Source organism: Syngnathus scovelli, chromosome 10, assembly GCF_024217435.2.
Source record: "Syngnathus scovelli strain Florida chromosome 10, RoL_Ssco_1.2, whole genome shotgun sequence".
NCBI lineage: Eukaryota > Metazoa > Chordata > Actinopteri > Syngnathiformes > Syngnathidae > Syngnathus > Syngnathus scovelli.
Window position 1 is genome coordinate 9,836,937 of NC_090856.1, and position 22,353 is coordinate 9,859,289.

At 43.7% G+C, this 22,353-nt stretch overlaps 1 protein-coding gene and 10 non-coding genes across 11 annotated transcripts; 10 read left to right on the forward strand and 1 right to left on the reverse strand.

Annotated features, from left to right (window-relative positions):
* Window positions 1-364: 364 nt before the first annotated feature.
* On the forward strand, window positions 365-478 carry LOC125976499 (U5 spliceosomal RNA). The gene has a single exon (XR_007484379.1). It is a non-coding gene; the product is annotated as a U5 spliceosomal RNA (small nuclear RNA).
* An 842-nt stretch (window positions 479-1,320) lies between these two features.
* Window positions 1,321-1,484, forward strand: LOC125976402 (U1 spliceosomal RNA). The gene has a single exon (XR_007484293.1). It is a non-coding gene; the product is annotated as a U1 spliceosomal RNA (small nuclear RNA).
* A 784-nt stretch (window positions 1,485-2,268) lies between these two features.
* Window positions 2,269-2,459, forward strand: LOC125976462 (U2 spliceosomal RNA). The gene has a single exon (XR_007484347.1). It is a non-coding gene; the product is annotated as a U2 spliceosomal RNA (small nuclear RNA).
* Window positions 2,460-2,881: 422 nt separating this feature from the next.
* On the forward strand, window positions 2,882-3,072 carry LOC125976466 (U2 spliceosomal RNA). The gene has a single exon (XR_007484351.1). It is a non-coding gene; the product is annotated as a U2 spliceosomal RNA (small nuclear RNA).
* A 969-nt stretch (window positions 3,073-4,041) lies between these two features.
* LOC125976458 (U2 spliceosomal RNA) lies at window positions 4,042-4,232 on the forward strand. The gene has a single exon (XR_007484344.1). It is a non-coding gene; the product is annotated as a U2 spliceosomal RNA (small nuclear RNA).
* A 627-nt stretch (window positions 4,233-4,859) lies between these two features.
* Window positions 4,860-5,023, forward strand: LOC125976417 (U1 spliceosomal RNA). The gene has a single exon (XR_007484308.1). It is a non-coding gene; the product is annotated as a U1 spliceosomal RNA (small nuclear RNA).
* A 657-nt stretch (window positions 5,024-5,680) lies between these two features.
* On the forward strand, window positions 5,681-5,794 carry LOC125976504 (U5 spliceosomal RNA). Its single transcript, XR_007484384.1, has one exon. It is a non-coding gene; the product is annotated as a U5 spliceosomal RNA (small nuclear RNA).
* An 849-nt stretch (window positions 5,795-6,643) lies between these two features.
* LOC125976403 (U1 spliceosomal RNA) lies at window positions 6,644-6,807 on the forward strand. The gene has a single exon (XR_007484294.1). It is a non-coding gene; the product is annotated as a U1 spliceosomal RNA (small nuclear RNA).
* Window positions 6,808-7,591: 784 nt separating this feature from the next.
* Window positions 7,592-7,782, forward strand: LOC125976448 (U2 spliceosomal RNA). Its single transcript, XR_007484335.1, has one exon. It is a non-coding gene; the product is annotated as a U2 spliceosomal RNA (small nuclear RNA).
* Window positions 7,783-8,204: 422 nt separating this feature from the next.
* On the forward strand, window positions 8,205-8,395 carry LOC125976450 (U2 spliceosomal RNA). The gene has a single exon (XR_007484337.1). It is a non-coding gene; the product is annotated as a U2 spliceosomal RNA (small nuclear RNA).
* Window positions 8,396-8,578: 183 nt separating this feature from the next.
* Window positions 8,579-14,022, reverse strand: LOC125967227 (heparan sulfate 2-O-sulfotransferase 1). Its single transcript, XM_049718096.2, has 7 exons — window positions 10,953-14,022; window positions 10,556-10,803; window positions 10,373-10,458; window positions 10,165-10,303; window positions 9,993-10,090; window positions 9,634-9,791; window positions 8,579-9,542 (listed from the first exon to the last, which is right to left on the reverse strand). Exons 1-7 carry the CDS (start codon window positions 11,074-11,076, stop codon window positions 9,316-9,318), a joined length of 1,080 nt encoding a protein of 359 aa, XP_049574053.1. The 5' UTR covers window positions 11,077-14,022; the 3' UTR covers window positions 8,579-9,315.
* Between the last annotated feature and the right edge of the window lie 8,331 nt (window positions 14,023-22,353).

The window sequence follows — 22,353 nt, forward strand, 5'->3', positions numbered from 1 at the left end:
GAAAAACTAATGGCCAAAACGTACGTGGACCCAGACAACTGATTTTACTTGCAGTACTCACACACACACACACAAAAAAAAAAAAAAAATAGTCGCCCAATCGATAGGCGACGCTGACCCTGGGTCATCGTGTTCCCACAATCCTTTGCGCTGACATCGTTTACGACGACGAACTACATTTCTAAACACCAAATACTTGTCTGAACTATACGTCTTGGTTGGTCATCCTAAATATAGCCAATATAGCAAGGTCTATTATTCTTCATTTTTTTAAAAAATTGTTGTTACAACCTGAGTGTGACACCGCCTGCTAATTTGGTGAGACCAGCAATGGGCTGGCCCGTTTTAGGCGGGTTTAGGCAGTCTACTCTTGTTTCTCTTCAGATCGTATAAATCTTTCGCCTTTTACTAAAGATTTCCGTGGGGAGCAACAACAAGAGTCTATCTCAATTTTTTGATGCTCTGCGAAAGCGGAGCTTCCTCTCTCTGTCTAAAAGTATATATAGTCGTAATGGCTACCTCCCCAAGTGCACCTGCGTGAGTGAAAAGTTTTGGCTCCTACAGAACTTGAAAATGACCAAAATCTTTTCACGCAGGTGCGCTTAACGAGGGAATCACACGGACACTCCATTAGGTACACCGCCATTTTCAAGTGTACCTAATAACAGTCCACTTTTAGGGAAATATCATGGTCAAAGGTGTCAAGCTCTCAATCTTGGAAAATATGTTGGAATGATATTGGTCATTTTCAAGTTCTGCTGGAGCTAAAACTTTTCACGCAGGTGCGCTTAACGAGGGAATCACACGGACACTCCATTAGGTACACCGCCATTTTTCAAGTTCCCTCGTTACGTGCACCCGCGTGAAAAGTTTTAGCTCCTGCAGACCGTGAAAAGACCAAAAACTTTTCACGCAGGTGCGCTTACGCAGTTTAGCGTCATGAATAAAGCGAACATATGTAAATTTATAATGTAAGTGAAAACCCACACAAGCGCAGGATTGCGAAGCTTGTTGAATTAAAATCCACAAAGAAGTCTTCGGGCTGCACTTTGACGGAAAAAAAAAAATACAATGAGAATATTAGATGAGGACAATCTTACATTATAAATGGAAGGAATACAAACACGTCATAAATTCCGAAGAAAATGTTCTAATTAATCTCTAATTAATGATCATAAGCATGCACAGATTACTGTTAACAGTTGTACGAAGGCTGTCTCATCCACTGAATATGTGTGCTCACACATTTGTAGCAAATTAGCCTCTGACTGAAGATGGTGTGCACGGTACAGACTTCGGCCCCGGCGACTTGTACAACTCATACTTACCTGGCAGGGGAGATACCATGATCAAGAAAGTGGTTCACCCAGGGTGAGGCTCAACCATTGCACTTCGGTTGTGCTGACCCCTGCGAATTCCCCAAATGTGGGAATCTCGACTGCATAATTTCTGGCAGTGGGGGACTGCGTTCGCGCTCTCCCCTGATCAAAATGTGAATGGTAGCCAAGTGATGAGCAACAATTGCGTTTCAGCCAAATCTAAAACGCACCACTAGATGGTGATTCCACGGTAATGTTTACACTTAAAACGTGTCGTTGTGAGTCCAGGCTTGCTCTGCTGCTCATAGAGTTCGGTTCCAACTCTCTTCCCGGACCTGTTTGTTTGCATTGTGCACGTTCTCCACTCTGGTTTTCTTCCATTACCCCAAAACATGCATGATAGGCCCATTGAGCGCTCCAAAATGCCCGTAGGTGCGAGTGTGGACGTTTTTTCGTCTCTGTGTGCCCTGCGATTGGCTGGCAAACGTTTCAAGGTGTCCCCCGCCTACTGCCCGATGACTGCTGGGATTGGCTCCACCACGCCCGCGACCCCCTGTTTTTTTTTTTTTTTTTTCGTCAAAATGTTCATCAAACACCTATTGTGCTTTCGGTCCCGAAATGTATCCAAACATCGGATTGTTTTTGGCGAATGACTAATTTGTCTTGTTGGTCATTAAAAGCTATTCCCATCAGGAGTTCAGTTCATCGTTATTCTATTGGGTCAACGTGAACCACGTGACACTAAACCTACGTGAACACACGAAAATCTGCAACCATTTGTTCGATGCACAGGTTGAAAACAGCACAGTGACGCATTATCATTCCAAACTGTTAATAGTTGTTGTTTGGGTGGTCGGTACGTGGCATTAGAATGAGTCGATACATTTAAACCGTAACTTGAATTGGTAGTCTCTTTATTGAAGTGGTTGCCTCAAACCCATCGGTGGTTATCGCTTCTCGGCCTTTTGGCTAAGATCAAGTGTAGTATCTGTTCTTATCAGTTTAATATCTGATACGTCCCCTATCCGGGGACCATATATTAAATTGATTTTTGGAACAGGGAGATGGAATAGGGGCTTGCTCCGTCCACCCCACGCATCGACCTGGTATTGCAGTACCTCCAGGAACGCTGCACCCCCTCTCTACTGGTTAAATCAAGAGTAGTTTACTCAGAAAGCCGTTGCGATCTGAGTTGCAATCTGGTTTGGTTTAAGTTCATGACGGCTCGACTTAAGCGACAGCGAAAGATTTTACGTACCCGTTGCATAATTTCTGGTAGTGGGGGACTGCGTTCGTGCTCTCCCCTGATCAAAATGTGAATGGTAACCAAATGACGATCAACAATTGTGTTTCAGCCAAATCTAAAATGCACCACTAGATGGCGATTCCATGGTAATGTTTACACTTACGTGTCGTTGTGAGTCCACGCTTGCTCTGCTGGTCGTAGAGTTCGGTTCCACGCTTGCTCGGTACGTGGCATTAGAATGAGTCGATACATTTAAACCGTAACTTGAATTGGTAGTCTCTTTATTGAAGTGGTTGCCTCAAACCCATCAGTGGTTATCGCTTCTCGGCCTTTTGGCTAAGATCAAGTGTAGTATCTGTTCTTATCAGTTTAATATCTGATACGTCCCCTATCCGGGGACCATATATTTAATTGATATTTGGAACAGGGAGATGGAATAGGGGCTTGCTCCGTCCACTCCACGCATCGACCTGGTATTGCAGTACCTCCAGGAGTGGTGCACCCCCCCCCTCTACTGGTTAAATCAAGAGTAGTTTACACAGAAAGCCGTTGCAATCTGGTTTGATTTAAGTTCATGAGGAGCTCGACTGAAGCGGCAGCGAAAGATTTTACGTACCCGTTGCATAATTTCTGGTAGTGGGGGACTGCGTTCGCGCTCTCCCCTGATCAAAATGTGAATGGTAACCAAATGACGATCGACAATTGGGTTTCAGCCAAATCTAAAATGCACCACTAGATGGCGATTCCATGGTAATGTTTACACTTACATGTCGTTGTGAGTCCACGCTTGCTCTGCTGCTCGTAGAGTTCGGTTCCACGCTTGCTCTCCTGCTCATAGAGTTCGGTTCCAACTCCCTTCCCGGACCTGTTTGTTTGCATTGTGCACGTTCTCCAGTCTGGTTTTCTTACATTTCCCCAAAACATGCATGATAGGCCCATTGAGCGCTCCAAAATACCCGTAGGTGCGAGTACGGACGTTTTTTCCGTCTCTGTGTGCCCTGCGATTGGCTGGCAAACGTTTCAAGGTGTCTCCCGCCTACTGCCCGATGACTGCTGGGATTGGCTCCAGCTCGCCCGTGACCCCCCGTTTTTTTTTTTTTCCGTCAAAATGTTCATCAAACAGCTATTGTGCTTTCGGTCCCGAAATGTATCAAAACATCGGATTGTTTTTGGCGAATGACTAATTCCTTTGGTTGGTCATTAAAAGCTATTCCCATCAGGAGCTCAGTTCATCGTTATTTTATTGGGTCAACGTGAACCACATGACACTAAACCTACGCGAACACACGAAAATCTGCAACCATTTGTTCGATGCACAGGTTGAAAACAGCACAGTGATGCATTATCATTCCAAACTGTTAATAGTTGTTGTTTGGGTGGTCGGTATGAGGCATTAGCATGAGTCGATACATTTAAACCGTAACTTGAATTGGTAGTCTCTTTATTGAAGTGGTTGCCTGAGACCAGCTTCTGGTTATCGCTTCTCGGCCTTTTGGCTAAGATCAAGTGTAGTATCTGTTCTTATCAGTTTAATATCTGATACGTCCCCTATCTGGGGACCATATATTAAATTGGTTTTTGGAGCAGGGAGATGGAATAGGGGCTTGCTCCGTCCACTCCACGCATCGACCTGGTATTGCAGTACCTCCAGGAATGGTGCGCCCCCCTCTACTGGTCAAATCAACAGTATATAACCCGGAAAGCCATTGCAATCCGATATTTTGATTTAAATTCATAGCGGCTCGATTTAAGCGGCAATTAATTCTTTGTGTTTCTTTGCTTCAGATTTCCCATCGTTGTTCCAGGAATTTTTAGTACAATTCTTATTCTCAAGTTTTTAAGAAAATGTCATTTTCAAAACTTGCTCAGAAAAAGAAATAGATATATTTTTCTGCGGTAATGTTGGAGATTTTCAATAAATACAAATTCATACCGTTTTAGGGTTCTCAGGTGAAAAGAGGCAATGCATGATGGGCATGTTTTTACTTCATTTATTATGGTTTATTATGGTTGCTGCCATCACCACTAGATGGCGACTCTGAGAAAAAGGAGGTGAACAGAGGCGTGGAGGCAATAGAAACAGAAGCAAAGTATGATGGTAATGTTTTTTAATCTATTTTTTTACGTAATTAATAATGCTTTGGTTTTGTAATGACTAAAGGTACTATGTTAACAGTTCTATGAATGCTGTCTCGTCCACTGAATATGTGTGCTCACACATTTGTAGCAAATTAGCCTCTGACTGAAGATGGTGTGCGCGGTAAAGACCTCGGCCCCGGCGACTTGAACAACTCATACTTACCTGGCAGGGGAGACACCATGATCAGGAAGGTGGTTCACCCAGGGTGAGGCTCAGCCATTGCACTTCGGTTGTGCTGACCTCTGCGAATTCCCCAAATGTGGGAATCTCGACTGCATAATTTGTGGTAGTGGGGGACTGCGTTCGCGCTCTCCCCTGATTTTCTTGTGTAATACAGAATCATGGCAGAAGTGTACTTACGCGTAGCTTAAAACTACAGCGACGGGACACAGAGCGTTTTGCAGCATTAACTGTGCTTTTACTTGCCTAACTTCATTAAACAAATTAGTAAGTGCAAAATAAAATGAAGTAACTACGTTCCCGACTTGTTACATGATACGAACGTATGTTTTTGTAAAAATAAAAATAATAGACCTTGATATAACTTCCACATAACCTGCTTTCTGGAATACCCCCACGGATCATTTCCCGTTCTCAATTTACCTACACTATAAAGAAAAACTAATGGCCAAAACGTACGTGGACCCAGACAACTGATTTTACTTGCAGTACTCACACACACACACACACAAAAAAAAAATAGTCGCCCAATCGATAGGCGACGCTGACCCTGGGTCATCGTGTTCCCACAATCCTTTGCGCTGACATCGTTTACGACGACGAACTACATTTCTAAACACCAAATACTTGTCTGAACTATACGTCTTGGTTGGTCATCCTAAATATAGCCAATATAGCAAGGTTTATTATTCTTCATTTTTTTAAAAAATTGTTGTTACAACCTGAGTGTGACACCGCCTGCTAATTTGGTGAGACCAGCAATGGGCTGGCCCGTTTTAGGCGGGTTTAGGCAGTCTACTCTTGTTTCTCTTCAGATTGTATAAATCTTTCGCCTTTTACTAAAGATTTCCGTGGGGAGCAACAACAAGAGTCTATCTCAATTTTTTGATGCTCTGCGAAAGCGGAGCTTCCTCTCTCTGTCTAAAAGTATATATAGTCGTAATGGCTACCTCCCCAAGTGCACCTGCGTGAGTGAAAAGTTTTGGCTCCTACAGAACTTGAAAATGACCAAAATCTTTTCACGCAGGTGCGCTTAACGAGGGAATCACACGGACACTCCATTAGGTACACCGCCATTTTCAAGTGTACCTAATAACAGTCCACTTTTAGGGAAATATCATGGTCAAAGGTCAAAGGTGTCAAGCTCTCAATCTTGGAAAATATGTTGGAATGATATTGGTCATTTTCAAGTTCTGCTGGAGCTAAAACTTTTCACGCAGGTGCGCTTAACGAGGGAATCACACGGACACTCCATTAGGTACACCGCCATTTTTCAAGTTCCCTCGTTACGTGCACCCGCGTGAAAAGTTTTAGCTCCTGCAGACCGTGAAAAGACCAAAAACTTTTCACGCAGGTGCGCTTACGCAGTTTAGCGTCATGAATAAAGCGAACATATGTAAATTTATAATGTAAGTGAAAACCCACACAAGCGCAGGATTGCGAAGCTTGTTGAATTAAAATCCACAAAGAAGTCTTCGGGCTGCACTTTGACAGAAAAAAAAAAATACAATGAGAATATTAGATGAGGACAATCTTACATTATAAATGGAAGGAATACAAACACGTCATAAATTCCGAAGAAAATGTTCTAATTAATCTCTAATTAATGATCATAAGCATGCACAGATTACTGTTAACAGTTGTACGAAGGCTGTCTCATCCACTGAATATGTGTGCTCACACATTTGTAGCAAATTAGCCTCTGACTGAAGATGGTGTGCACGGTACAGACTTCGGCCCCGGCGACTTGTACAACTCATACTTACCTGGCAGGGGAGATACCATGATCAAGAAAGTGGTTCACCCAGGGTGAGGCTCAACCATTGCACTTCGGTTGTGCTGACCCCTGCGAATTCCCCAAATGTGGGAATCTCGACTGCATAATTTCTGGCAGTGGGGGACTGCGTTCGCGCTCTCCCCTGATCAAAATGTGAATGGTGACCAAGTGATGATCAACAATTGCGTTTCAGCCAAATCTAAAACGCACCACTAGATGGTGATTCCACGGTAATGTTTACACTTAAAACGTGTCGTTGTGAGTCCAGGCTTGCTCTGCTGCTCATAGAGTTCGGTTCCAACTCTCTTCCCGGACCTGTTTGTTTGCATTGTGCACGTTCTCCACTCTGGTTTTCTTCCATTTCCCCAAAACATGCATGATAGGCCCATTGAGCGCTCCAAAATGCCCGTAGGTGCGAGTGTGGACGTTTTTTCGTCTCTGTGTGCCCTGCGATTGGCTGGCAAACGTTTCAAGGTGTCCCCCGCCTACTGCCCGATGACTGCTGGGATTGGCTCCAGCACGCCCGCGACCCCCTGTTTTTTTTTTTTTTTTTTCGTCAAAATGTTCATCAAACACCTATTGTGCTTTCGGTCCCGAAATGTATCCAAACATCGGATTGTTTTTGGCGAATGACTAATTTGTCTTGTTGGTCATTAAAACCTATTCCCATCAGGAGTTCAGTTCATCGTTATTCTATTGGGTCAACGTGAACCACGTGACACTAAACCTACGTGAACACACGAAAATCTGCAACCATTTGTTCGATGCACAGGTTGAAAACAGCACAGTGACGCATTATCATTCCAAACTGTTAATAGTTGTTGTTTGGGTGGTCGGTACGTGGCATTAGAATGAGTCGATACATTTAAACCGTAACTTGAATTGGTAGTCTCTTTATTGAAGTGGTTGCCTCAAACCCATCGGTGGTTATCGCTTCTCGGCCTTTTGGCTAAGATCAAGTGTAGTATCTGTTCTTATCAGTTTAATATCTGATACGTCCCCTATCCGGGTACCATATATTAAATTGATTTTTGGAACAGGGAGATGGAATAGGGGCTTGCTCCGTCCACTCCACGCATCGACCTGGTATTGCAGTACCTCCAGGAACGGTGCACCCCCTCTCTACTGGTTAAATCAAGAGTAGTTTACTCAGAAAGCCGTTGCGATCTGAGTTGCAATCTGGTTTGATTTAAGTTCATGACGGCTCGACTTAAGCGACAGCGAAAGATTTTACGTACCCGTTGCATAATTTCTGGTAGTGGGGGACTGCGTTCGTGCTCTCCCCTGATCAAAATGTGAATGGGAACCAAATGACGATCAACAATTGTGTTTCAGCCAAATCTAAAATGCACCACTAGATGGCGATTCCATGGTAATGTTTACACTTACGTGTCGTTGTGAGTCCACGCTTGCTCTGCTGGTCGTAGAGTTCGGTTCCACGCTTGCTCGGTACGTGGCATTAGAATGAGTCGATACATTTAAACCGTAACTTGAATTGGTAGTCTCTTTATTGAAGTGGTTGCCTCAAACCCATCAGTGGTTATCGCTTCTCGGCCTTTTGGCTAAGATCAAGTGTAGTATCTGTTCTTATCAGTTTAATATCTGATACGTCCCCTATCCGGGGACCATATATTTAATTGATTTTTGGAACAGGGAGATGGAATAGGGGCTTGCTCCGTCCACTCCACGCATCGACCTGGTATTGCAGTACCTCCAGGAGTGGTGCAACCCCCCTCTACTGGTCAAATTAATATTATAAATCCTCATTAAGCCATTGCAACCCGTTAGTTTCGATCTAACGGGATAAAACAGTTTAGACATGCCTTGTTGGAGTTTGATTTAAGTTCATGACGGCTCGACTTGAGCGGCAGCAAGAATTTACGTAGGCCTTGTAAACAAAACATCAAGGACAAGAATTGAAGGTAGGTGTTTATGTCTGAAACGCACGTGGACGAGGAGAAATACAAAAAAAAGCGATTGTTTTGAGTGCCAACGCAACAGAAAAGATTTGAAGGTATGTGTTTATGTCTGAAATGCACGTGGACGAGGAGAAATACAAAAAAGAAAACAAAAAGTGATTGTTTTGAGTGCCAACGCAACAGAAAACTGTGCTAATATTAATAATCCCCATAAAAGGCACATTCAGTTGTACAAGCTCGCAGTTAGCCATCATCGGTGACGCTTAGACAAAAGTATTGGGACACAGAACCCCCCAATCATTCAAAAACGACGGCAAAGGTTTCAGTCGATTAAAACGTGTCAGGTCGGGTGCCAGATATCATCGAGCAAAGCCCGTGACAATGCCACGTCTGCAATTGTTGTCCCAATACTTCTGCCCACACGTCACAAAGTTGTGCAAGTGACCCACTGGAACATCTATGTGGTTTTATGTGAAATTGCTGGACTGACAAATAGTTAGTACACAGTCCCACCACTGTCTTTGAAATCTTGCTGTAAACAAGCTCGAGAAATGTCGCGTACGAAACCAATCCTCATCGGTTGGGTGAGCTCAGCAGTCAATTGAAAGGTGCTCGTTGACTCAAAAGTCAGTTTTCAGTCCAGATTGAGTCCATCGTAAAAAACCCACCACCACTATTACCTGTTAAAAGTGCTGGAATCCAGCATGTGCGTCTGGATTCGCCCCTGCGTTTTCTCAGGCGGCTTTGGGGTAGATCTTCTCGTAGAAGAAGCTCTGCGGCAGCACGAGGAGCTCACCGTCCTTCTCTCGGACAGCGTGCGCCCGCACAAACTGGAACTGCTCCAGCGCAAACTCGTAGAACTCGTTCTCGATCTTCCAGATCTTGGACTGCTGGAGTTTTGTGATGGTCTCCTGAGTGGGCAGCTTCTTCTCGGTGGTCTTGCGTAGGTGCGACTTCTTGCCTGGGAAGTCAAGGGTGTTGACAACCTTCACTTGACAGACAATCTACGACCGTGACGTGCAACCGGAGCGGAAGATGTACTATCTTAGTACCCGACTTGTAGAGGTCGGTGGCGCCCTTGAAGAAGCGCGGCAGTGTGGCCTCCAGGATCATGATGAAGTCCTCCAGCTCCTCGGTCACACCCACCAGCAGGTACTCGTTGACCAGGTTGTACTTGGCCTGCTCAAGTGCCCAGCGGCTGCCCACATTCCTGCACATTACAAGCAGACTTTGTGTGCTTGTTTACGTAATACTGCCCCCAAGTGGCCAAAATGAACATAACGGAAGGGGAAAAAAATTGTCCCAAATTGTTTATTCTACATCGTATTTGATGATGTTATAACTGTATGTTTTTAAACAGTACAATCTTCTATAGAGTTATCAGAAAGCAAAATTGGAAACGTGTGTTCACCAGCACTCTGAATGATGTCCACAGAAGAAGGGAATCTGCAGCCAGAGTTTCTCAGGAGCGCAGTCAGGGCCACTGGACGACACACACTCGTCGAAAGTCTGAGAAAGACAGAGGGGAAAAATAAATGTGTGATGTGGGTTTCACGCTGGTTTCACACGAGCTGGAAGAGCACCTTCTTGTCGCCTTGTTTCCTTCGCCGCAGGCCGGGCCTGTAGTCGTCTCCGAAGCGCAGGAAGTAGTAGTAGGACACCAGGCGCTCAATGGGATCTCGCACCACGTTGATGTAGAGGGGCTTCCCCTTGACACTGTACCTAAGTACAAAGAGCCTTGCTAGCATGCCAAGTGTGAGCAAAAGACGTGGAGGAGGCTGAGGCTCTCACTTGGAGAAATCCAGGTAGGCCACGTGGCCGTGGTAGAAACCGGGCTTCATCCCTCGCCAGGATGTCACGTTGTGAACAAAACGCATCTGTGTTCAAACAGTTTTCCAACATAAAACGTTACAGTTAATTTTTTTTTACGATGGCAACAGTTTGAAAAAATGCGTGAAAAGCATTAGGTCAGACCTGGTCCTGCAGGGACATGACAGGGTTGTTCTTGGTGGTGTTGATGTGCAGCACGTGGAAGTGGTTCTTGGTGCACAGGTCATACGCAATGTTGGTGAAGGAAGTGCTAGCCGTCTTGGGCACCCGGTTGTAGATGACCACCACATCCTCGACATTCTCGCGCTCCTCCTCCGAGAGGCCACGACCGCTGTCTTTGCCGTGACGCTGCTGCTCCACCGCAGAAAGCTCGCGTATGACCATGGCGCGCTCTGGCCCATAAACAACATATTAAACCTCAAAGTTTAAAATCTACTTGGGCAATGATTTCCTAAGTCTAATATGTTTACGTCATTTGCTTCAGCTGAATACAAAATCATAATGCAATGTTTGATTGACCCACTTTGACAAAACATCTCACCTAGTTTGGCTCTGGACTCTTCCAGTCTTTGGATCTGGTTCTCAATGAAGAGCATGGTAACGGCGAATGTCAGCACGACCAAAAGCTGCAACTTGGGCGGCATCATGATCCTGAAGAGCCCCATCAAGCACCCACGACGAGCATCACCACCGCCCGGGGCGAGGATGGGAAGGAGCCCCCCAGGTAGGTCAGCTCCGTTGCAGCCGATTATGTCTCTCTCGCTTACGCACGCACCGTCGCTGCTTGCTGACGTAGCTTAAACTAAAAGTATTCTGCCCCAAAAATCTTTGATTAAACTGTAACTGCTATACGCAGTTACTTGATGCGCGTTCAATGCTTCATGCTACTCGTGTTAGCGTCAACTTCCCAACTAAGCTCACATTTCTTCTGACAAACGGCAACTTTTGAACACGATCGGAATCTCACCGTGTAAATACGTTATCCATTAAAAGTAGAGTTGAAACAAATGTGAAGAAAATACAGTAAAAAGCGAAAGTAAGCAACTGTTTGGATTTTGTGTCTTATCTGCTGGATAGCTCTTGAAAAAAAACGAGTGGGACGTCATTTCCGCACATTTCTTCCTCGTGTTTAATTCGAGGTAGACGATCCGGCGTCGGAGCGCCAGTGCGCCACACACTGGAGCTAAAACGCGGAATTATCTGAAACTTGCATTTTTTTACGTTTAGTATAATTAATTATGTTTTAAGTTTCTCAATTTGAAAATCTAATATGTAATGAAATGTAAGTGTGATACAACAGTGCGAAGTAGTGAAGCACAAATAACTTGTTACTGTTCTCCATCAGCGTTTTATTGGTATTTGTATTTTACGTACAGAAACTAGTAACCCATCTGTTTGTTTCTTTTCTTTTTAACACGTTTCTGTACATCTCATTTACAAGGACAGTGTGAGGACTTTTGCCATCTTTAGGTGCGATGTCGTTTATTGCCACTAGATAGCGCAAGTGCTGCATTAACAGAGGGGAAAAACTATATAAACATGGAGTTATGTATATTCAGTTGACTTTGGTCTAAGCATGATCAAATATTCATGTTGAAAATAATTGTACAGTCTTTGGTCGAATGTACTGTAGCATATCATAGTGTTCTCTAATATCACAGAATTACCATCCCTTGAAATTACAGTCAAATTGAGCTGAGTTTATTTTAAAACTTGAGTTACATTAAATATCTATGACAATAAATTGTCATTGAACTCAGATTGCCAGTGACATCATTACACAGTGCTATTACTAAAACATACAGGCCTTGCATCGCATAGCCATTTATGCCATATAGTTAGTGAATTGGCAGTTACATTGTCATCAGAGGGTTCTTTTTAGTAATGTAATTAACTACACTATATGCTGAAGTATGAGAACAATTTAAGGATAAGTGATATCAAATTTTAACCTCACAGGTATTTCATTTCCTTCCCGCTTTCACGTTGTGAGGCTTAAAAAAAAAAAAAAAACTTGGAAGAATTAGCCGATCCATCCTCGCTACACACTTATTACTTCCATTAATTGTGCCCATCAAGAAAAGTGATTTCACGCGCCCCATTTTAAAGCCTTTAAAGTCTGTTCCCTGGGAAATAAAGACACTTCCCGGAGGGTTAGGAGGAAGCGTCGCTCGTCACACCGCAACAAAGACTTTATTAACCCCCCCCAAAAAAAGAAAGAAAGAAAAGTGTACGCTGGCTAGAATCAATGGCGTGGAAACAAGGCGGCCACCAATTACCTCAACCACGGTGCTTGTGCTGCAGGCCGACAGATAACGTAAGCACACAGGCGTGGATAAACTGCGATGACCAATGCATTTACTCACGATAACGCTAATAGGATAAACAACACATTGCTTGTTTGGTCCCTGATGTTTTGTTTTGATCATCTCTGGTGTGATAGCCTCAAACAGCATTCCATTGTTTGCATTTGTTTTTGTCCCACAACGTGCTCAATTGAAATCAATTTACCGCTCCAACAATAGCTGCGCGCAGCATGGTGGAATAGTAGTTAGCATGTTTGCCTCACAGGTCTGAGTTTTGGGGTTTGAGTTTGGGCTCAGGCGGGTATTTTAGCTAATTAGCCGTAAGCTAGCTAACCTCTGACTAGGCCAACTAGCTACATAGTGGCTTGCTTGTTATCTGTCAGTTAATTAGATGTTATAGTTTGTCTCTGTCTGATAGCTGTTTTTCGCGATCGCCTGACTGACTAACCACTGTTCTCTGGCCATGCAAGTTGACGTTAACCTTCTACAAAGTTTCTTGGACATAAATTTTGAAGTTTACGTGTAATCCGATCAACTAACAAACTGACTGACAGACTAATCAACCAATCATAAGGCATGTTTGGGAGACTAAATATGTTCACTTTTTCAAAAGATCTGAAAGGCTTCCTGTGTGTGAATGTCTTTATAGCGTAATGTTTGTGTCTGGAACAAAATGGCCCTGCTACGACCCAACCAAATTGTTGCTACTATACCGCTAGTGCCTTCACCGACAAAAGGCTAAAAAGCCCCAAATTAGAGTCCATCCCGCAACGCAGACAAGCGCGACATGCTGCCGCATAATCTCCCGTCATTTTCTGCCGTCTTTGTCGGCGCTGAGGCAAAAAGTTTTTACAAAGACGCCAACTTGGGATTTTGGGGAGCGCAGTCAAGAGCTTCCATTAGCACCAGGCCACAATAAGAAAACACTAGGGATAGGTGTCCTGGAAATGATGAAAGGCACTGTCTGAAAATGGTAGAAAAATGCCCCATTTATTTTCTTCCGCCTTTATGAAAGAAAAAAAATCACTTGGTTTTTATGCTGAGGTGCGAGATGCACTACCCTCGGGCGGGCACTAGAGGGCAGAGCAAGCCTGACACTGCAGGAAATAAACCCGCTCACAAGGCTTTGATACTGCAACATCTGAAGTAAATCAACAGGGCTACTATCAGCCATACTGGTATCATTATAAGAATAAAATTAATAATACATGTTCAGTAGCAATAACTAAAATGTTGGTGTACAAAACAAACTAAATGAAAACAATGATATCGTCTGGTATCAGTGCCAATAAGTGTATTGAGAAAGCCAAAGCTGTGCTGACAAATCCATCCGTCGTGTTACAATTGAAGGATGGCATAAAACTTAACCCCTACCGCCCCTCCCCCCGAGAAAATCCTCCAAGTAATTAACCAATCAGGGTGCTTCAGGACGACGTGACAGAGTGCGCCCGTCGCCGGACGACAGGCGGGCATCCGTTACGCTTTCACATCTAAATGAGTGAGCCAATTAACTGAGCTAATAGCTCTCTCCTGTTTAATCTGCTAGACAATGGCAGCTTTTTACAATATCCTCTTTCTCAGTCGCTGTTTTCACTTCAATTAGCCTCCTTCTCCGCCGCCACTCGCTGTGATTAAGCGCCAATCATTATTCTTCAATTAGGCCTTTGATCGGCCGTGTGTACTGTAAAGCCATACGTAAGAAATAAGAATGCCTGTGAAACCATCAATTTGTTCCGTTGTGTCTTATGTGTGTGGATGGGAGGTGTGTTGAGCAATAACAACTTTGTCACTAACTAACTAACTAACTAACTGACTGACTGACTGACTGACTGACTGACTGACTGACTGACTGACTGACTGACTGACTGACTGACTGACTGACTGACTGACTGACTGGCTGACTGACCAGCTAACTAACCAAAATAGCAGACGAAGCACGCAGACCTCCGCCAAGGCCAAGCAGTCCTCCGCTGGGCACAGTGCGACCCACAAATCCGCCGAGAGGCTCGCAATTAACTCCTGGGTTGTAATTACAACTCCGCCGTCTCTTAAGGCCGCCTCACGCCTAATGAGATGTGACTTTTTTTTTCCGTCAGTGCAATGCATGCTGGGAGGAAAAAAAAGCGAAAAAGTGCGTTGGGAGGAAGGGACGACGGGACACTCTCATTTGCCCTACATGGCAGAAATAATGAAACATCAGGGCTTTTGTGGAGAATAGAAATATAAAAATTGGGAGGGTGTAAGGTGTTGGGGGGGGGTGAGGTGGTGCATTTTGTATGACCTCCTCCGCCTCCTCAGCCCATCCATCAGGCGGGCCGGCTCATTATTCTAACTAGCCCGGCCTCTTTTCTTCCGTGGCGGGACGCCATCAGCCGCAATCTGCATGCCAATTATCGGCCAGACCCCCTGATACCCCTGCGTGGAAAATGATCTGTCAAGGAAAAAAAGCCCCAATCTCCCAACCTACCCCCCCACCCCCCCCCCCCCCACCCCACCGCCCCAAAACCAGCACCAGCATCTCGCCTATGACAGCAGACCTTCTTGGAAAATTAATCTATGGGCACACACAGAAAAAAAATGATTATAAATGTAGCCATTCTCCAACTCTGGCTCGGAGGGCAGCGCGAGTGGAGTGTGTGATAATTGCCAGGCAAGCGGGAGGAAGAAAAAGAAGACGACGAGAGGGTGGGGGGCGGGCGTAGGGGGACAAAGGGACACTGCCTACTGGAATGTTCCGCTGAGGGTCATGAGGCGAGCGCTCGTTTTATATGTTCACATTACAGACGAGGAGCTCTTTCAAGATGGCGGGATGGGACATCTGATGGCGGCGGAGGGTTTAGGATAATCACTTCAAAAAGGACCGTCAACCTCACTGCCCCTAACCCCAAAGTCCAGGAGCCGACTGTTCATTAATCCTCAGCGTCAGAGGGCACATCAACTATCAAATGGCTCCTTTATTTCAACACGTGTAGGCTTTTTCTGAACATTCATTGCACATTTTTAATTTCAGTTCTGCCCTCAATTCTTTTTTCTTACATTTGTGACTTGTGGCGGAGATAATAATTTCCAGAAATCCAGCAACTTTTGAGGCCTTTTAATGGGACCTATGAGTGGCAAGAACTAATAGTTCCTGGAACTTCAGCTTGAAATGGCCCAAAGAAGACCCACCAGAGGAGGTCCAGGAACCTTTGAGGTTGGGTCTGTCACTCTTCATCTATTCGCTCCAGAAGCTACAAGTGCCAAGATCAAAAAGTTTATGACATCTAAAATAAGATGGATGACAAAGTTCCCGGAACTTCAGGTGGCCATTGACCAAATGAGTCCCTTTGAAAGGTCCAGGAACTGTGTAGAGGTTCTGGGTTCGAGTCCCAGTGCAACAAGGCAGTTCATCTTGTGCTCTTTGTAAGGAGTCATGACAAACCAAACAAAGGCGTCTAATCTGGGGAACACAAGCTTCCCGTCCAGTGCTCAAGGCCCAAATCCCCGCTGCGTCCATGAGGCAACAACAACCACCATGAGCCAGCGTCCTCGCTTTTGTGCCGACGTGTGTGTGAGCTTTTGATTAAAGACACAAGATTCTTTAAGCACATTAGGGGCCATTTTGTGCAATTGTCTGCCTGCCCTCGTCCGTATCCGCCTGCGCCCGAGCTCGGGCGGTATCGCGGCAGGCAGGCGCTAAACAGGAAGCGCAGGAATTATGCTTCGCAACTATGCTTCGGCGTTGCCGGCTGACGTCTTATCGTGCTGAAGGCAGGCGGGGACGCCGAAGAAAACAAAAAGCACATTCATGCGCTACGTTAATGGAGAAAGGAAAGAACAAATAGCCTCTAATTGAAAGGGTTATCGATACAGCTGAGTTGGACATCGATACCATCGTGGTCCTTTGTGCAATTTTGGATTCACGTGATTGAATCAAAGAAAAATAAACAGCGCTTTTCATTTTTCGGAGTAGACCTAGCATTTCTTTGGATGCTTATATCATTACACTGATATTGTGATGTATCATGAATGTATTTTTTTAATCTCCTATCAGATCTATATCATACTAATAATAATAATTTTGTGTATCCTGATGTGATCAACAAATAGCTGTACCATAATGTCAAGTAATCACAGCAATTGATGGATTATAACATTATTGCTAAACATTGTTTTCCAATAGTGGCTTGTATCCGACTGTTAGCATTAGCATGTAATCACTGCTGGACTACTATTGTAATATTAGCGTCATCATTCAGTTACTATATTATTATAATATTATTTCATAATGTGTGTGTCATGATATTAGTGTCAGCATTTAATCAGTCGGTCAGTCAGTTATTATAATGTTGTCTTTACCCCATATTTTTATCATTGGCACATTTTTATTGTGAGTTACCCTTCTTAGCTAGCTAGCCTAGCCTTGCAGCATTTCATTTGTTCATCATCTTCCTTTATTCACATTACTGGTGTAAAGCAGGAAAGCAGCGAACAAAATCACATTTCAATACTTTCGGAGTAAAACGAGTGCGTTAGCTGAAGTGCGAGCTGAACCCGCGCCGACCAGCCACCGTCCCCTCAAGTCCTAATTAAGCGCCGCGATGGTGTGGTCGACTGTAGTCAATTACAACTCTCGTTCGGTGTGACCACAAGCGACGCAAAGATACTGCAGCCGCCATCTTCATCAAAGATGGAAAAAAAAAAAAATCAGGAATACGACTTAAAATGTAGATTACGTCTGAGTGGGGATTGTGAGCGTGAAAGTCAATGACCGGGCGCCCTCCCAAACATCAAACCATTATCCCTCCATTACGGCAGAAGGCAGACGACGGCTCCGTGTTAATTGAAGCTGTGGCCGGCCGGTTCCCTCCAATTACTTTTACACTAGCCTGCGGTTAATGTGGACACAACGCACGCTGGGAACACGCCGCACAGTTCCACCGCTGCCTTGAAACTCACTACGCTTTCTGTTGTCATTGTGGAGTACAAGACAGATAGTGTAATCATGATTCATTTTAAGAATCAAACTTTGACTTCATGCTCCAACCATTGATTGGCAAAGGCTAAAATCTTTTTGCAATTTAATGTCAACAATCTGTCTCAGATACCTGTTTCTGATTCTGGTTCATTAGGTAGAATTTTCGAGCAGGAATCGGTCAATGAGCTCTGGAATTTGGCGCAAAATGGCGGCTTCAAATCAAAATGGCCAACTTTGTGTTCAATTCTGAGCATGGGTCCTTGAAACATTTTTGTTTATTCTGTCACTATAGACACGCACAGCCAATTTTGTGTCATTCGGTCAAACTTTTCTTTCTAACCTTCCAGCCCTGGAATGTATCCCAAAATGGCTGCTTCAAAACAAAATAGCTAACTTCCTGTTAAAGTTCAAGCATGGGTTTTTGAGACTTTTTCGTATGTCTGATCGCGACAGATGTCTTCCCAATTCCCTTTAAATGGGTGAAACTAATGCTAGGGAACACATTTTTTTATATTGATATTGCGACCGTGCATGTAAATGATCAAATGAATCAGATATAAGCAGCAAATGTGACATTTGGACTCGCAGCGCGACTGCAAGTCAGCGACACGCCCTCTTCGGGATGGCCTAGATTCTAGCACACGCTGATTGTTATCATCGTCAGAATTAAAAAGCCGCACATAGTGTCCACTCAGCACCTGCGCTGGCGTGCGGACGGCCAATATATGCAAAAGTCGACCCCCCCCCCCCCCCTTCTCCCGTGATTGCTTCAAAATTGCAATAAGGGTTCTTGACACTGATGTGTAATTATTTATTACATTTGCTCTCATACTGAAACCTCGGCTGTTTCAAAGCCTCTCTGTGGATCGCGAGAAGAGAGGAGGGAAAAAAAGAAGACAAAATTAAAATCCATCAGCTAATGTGTCGGTGGGTAATGAAATAAGAATCTGACACTCTCTCTCTCTTTCTCACCGCATGTCGCATTGAAATGCAAAAGAGGTGTCCCGGCGTTACCCCAGCAATTCATCATAAAAAGCGGTGGCCGCGTTCTACTTAATATACATGAGGGCCGCTGAATTATTACATTCTAACAAACTTCTCAGAGTGCGCAGACAAAAGGGTCAAGTATATTATTTCCCCTCGCGTCAGGCGGACGGATGAGCTAAATGGCTTTCTGAAGTTGCACAAGTCCACACTTTCTTTGGAATATATTTGACACTTTGTCCCATTTTGCACAAAGCCCAAACTCTTTAGCCTCTGTTCCCTTTTTTTTCCCTCCACTTCTTTCACGTCACCTGCGAGTTCTCCCTCGCGCTTTGCATGCTCTAATTTATCTCTGCCATCCTTTTTTTTTTTGGATGCATAACATTGCAATATTTTCTCTGTGACTCGAGTAAAACTCACAAAACATATAGAGTTTGATTTTGAGTTCATCGCTCACAAGAATGAGGAGATTGTACAGAGCAAAATCTTATCTTATGAATAATTGAGCAAAAAAATGGTAGCCTACTAACTACAATTGTTTAACATTATTTGGATCTGCTTCTTCTCGACACTTAATAATAAACATCAAATTGCCCGTTGACCACAAATTGTTTACTTGGTGCATAAAAAAAGTGCTGTTTGATGAGAGCAGATGCACATCAACAAGGTCTTCTGAACCCAATATCGCAATATGGCGCCAGTTTGGAATCTCATTTGCATTGTGTACCTAATCAAGTGTCCAATGAGTCTGCTTCATGGCCCCCACCCGACATTTTGATGTTGTGCATGAAGCAGCGTCTATGAATAAATATGAAGCGTGTTGATGATTTCCAATGAGTGCGACTAAGGAGCCGAGGGAACGGCGGGAAGTCATCAGGAGTGACACGTGCCAGAGCTGCGCTCGTAACGTATCATTTCTACATTTATATGAGACACATTTCCACTGACGCCGCCATAATGCCATTATCATATCGGAATGTGTGTTTTTTTTTTCTGAGGGGTGGTGGCTGGTCCCTCGGGACTCGTGGACAATTGCAACGCGCGGTCAAAAGATTAATGATAAACATGACAAGGACAAATTAGAATATGCGCAAGTTAGCGTGCGCGGCGGTGGTGGCTACGTCTAATGCCCCGCGGCTAAATAAACAGACGGCTCCCACTTGCATAAATTCTAATTGATGAAATATTTTATTGCTTTTTTTTAAGAGTCACATTTCATTTGAGTTCCGTATGACGAATGAGAGGCTGAAATGCGATGCTAAATATTGTAATGACATTCAAAAAAGGCATAAAGAAGCATGGGTGTACATCGGTCATAAAATAAACAGTTTGCATTGCAAAAAAATATATGAAGATGTGAAAGCTGGTTCTTTGCCAAAGCAGCTGCTGTCACACAAAATATTGAGGCATCTTGTGATCACAAACATACAGCACAACTTTGTAATGCTACTTGAAACAGGAAATACAAAAGACACACCAGGTGTTCTCCCTTCTAATTTGAAGATAAACACACAATCGTTTGTCAAGACCACACCAACAATTACTGTACATGTCAATGTAAAGATTTGCAACTGAGAAAAATATAACATGCACTAGTAGCTTCTCTTCTTCTAGTGTGCACAGCAAAGATCCTGATTGTTTTGGAAGGGCAACATGAATCCTAATCAGCGGAGAGCGTCCCTTCCCGACCAACGAATGTCACAGCCAATACAGATGACGAGTATGAACAACAGGCAAACTGGGTGACTGCTGAAGTCCTGCTCATTCATCATATCAACCTGTTGTCATCCTCCACTACATTTTAGTCATTCGAGGCTACAAGAGGGAAAACCCCACTTAATGGATTTTTAAAGATATTACAAATAGCATCTGACTGATTGAATGGAATGAATTTATAGATAGCAAATTAGCTAGATTAGCTAGCTAGTTAGATGCGCTAGATATATAGGTATAGATAGGTAGATAGATTAGCTAGCAAGTTGGATTAGCTATATTAGCTATAGATATAGTAGGTATACTAGATAAGTAGATACTAGATTAGCTAGATTAGCTAGCTAGCTAGCTAGAGCGATATCTTACTAACTAGCCAGATAAATAGATGGTTAGCGAGATAGATTGAAAATGTGTAACAAAGACGCCCGCATCAAAGCGCGTCATAACGCCGGATGCATACGCAAGCGTAAAGGTCTTAGTGGTGTCACAATGGTGTTGACTGAGCCACTTTCCCCGATGGAACCGCTAAAAACTTGTCTGTGACTCTTTGTGCATTGTGCTTTGAAAAAAGCGCTTTTGAATCGCTTTCTCGCTACACGCTTTCCGAAGAAAAGGCAGCGGCGCCGATTTCAAAAGCTGCAAAAAAAAAAAAAGGACGGGAAAATAAACAGAATCGGGATGAAAATGTTTCCGCTCCATTCCGCCGGAAAAAAGTTCTAGTTCCCCCTTTCTTCTTCCCTTTTCTTTCCCACCGTGGAAAATTTTGTTTTCAGACTCGGCAAAAGAAAAAAAATAGCCTTTTCTTATTGCAAATCTCTGGCATAATGTATCCTTAAAAGCACATTACTGCGCTAGGAGTTAAGAACACACTTCATATTTACACTAAAAAAGGGAAAAGGATTTAAAAAAAATAACACCCCCCCCCCACACCCACCCACGTCTACACACTCACTCCTTGAACAATTGCTCGGCACAATCCTATCCTTAATGCCTAAGACCGGCATAAAAGAGGGGAGTTTAAGAATATAGGGATAAGCCCCTTTCAGCTTTTTTTTCTTCTTCTCTCCCTCTGAATCTTAAGGCTCGCTTGGTTTACGCTCTATGAAAAACCCGGCGTCAGGCATCCACTCTAAATAGATATTACAATGATTTGGGAACAATGCCCCGCTGCTTGAAATACGTAGCTGTGTGTACGGCAGAAGAGGCCGAGCGAGATTAATGTCTGCGCGCATTCTTTTGGGGGGCTTGTTGTGAAGATGCTTTTTGAGAGGCTAAATCCCTCCCCTCCAGTACAATGCAGGGGCTGCCGATACAAGCAGCAGACACGGGGTCACCTCCCTCCGGGGACACAACAGAGGCAGCGCGCTCGCTGCCGAGCCAGACACAAAGGCAAAACGCTGCTATTGTCGACTTCTGATGGGAATTTGGGAGTAAATTCAACCAAATTTGACTGCTTTATAATGCGCCAGAGATCTGGAGGGGGCGGGGGTTGGCCTTGTTGCACCTCATCCCGGTTAGCAATTATTAGTAGTATTAGATCATGCAAAGTACAATAGCTTGCAATTTTTGTCTTGTGATGACTATTAAGAAGGAATGTGCCCGTTTTTTAGTACAATTTCCTACTAAATACAGTCATAGATTATGGTTTTGTGGAACAGAGCAAAACAATCATAAAAGTATTACTGCAGTATTTTTTTATATATATTTTTTATTACTGTATTAATTTTAGTTTTGTTTTCATAAAATGTCTCTTAAACACTTTGGGAGGAAAGAATACATATATTTACTATATGAATACTTGCTGCTTTTTTTTTATTAGTTAGCAAGACATTATTAAACATGTCATGACTAATTTCTACAGAAATGTATGTAAAAATAGCTTGTTCAAACACAACTTGATTATTTAGCTAACCATCAGGTTATATTAATGATAAATGATCAATTCAGATTTGGAAAAAACAGCATAACTGACTTCCACGACA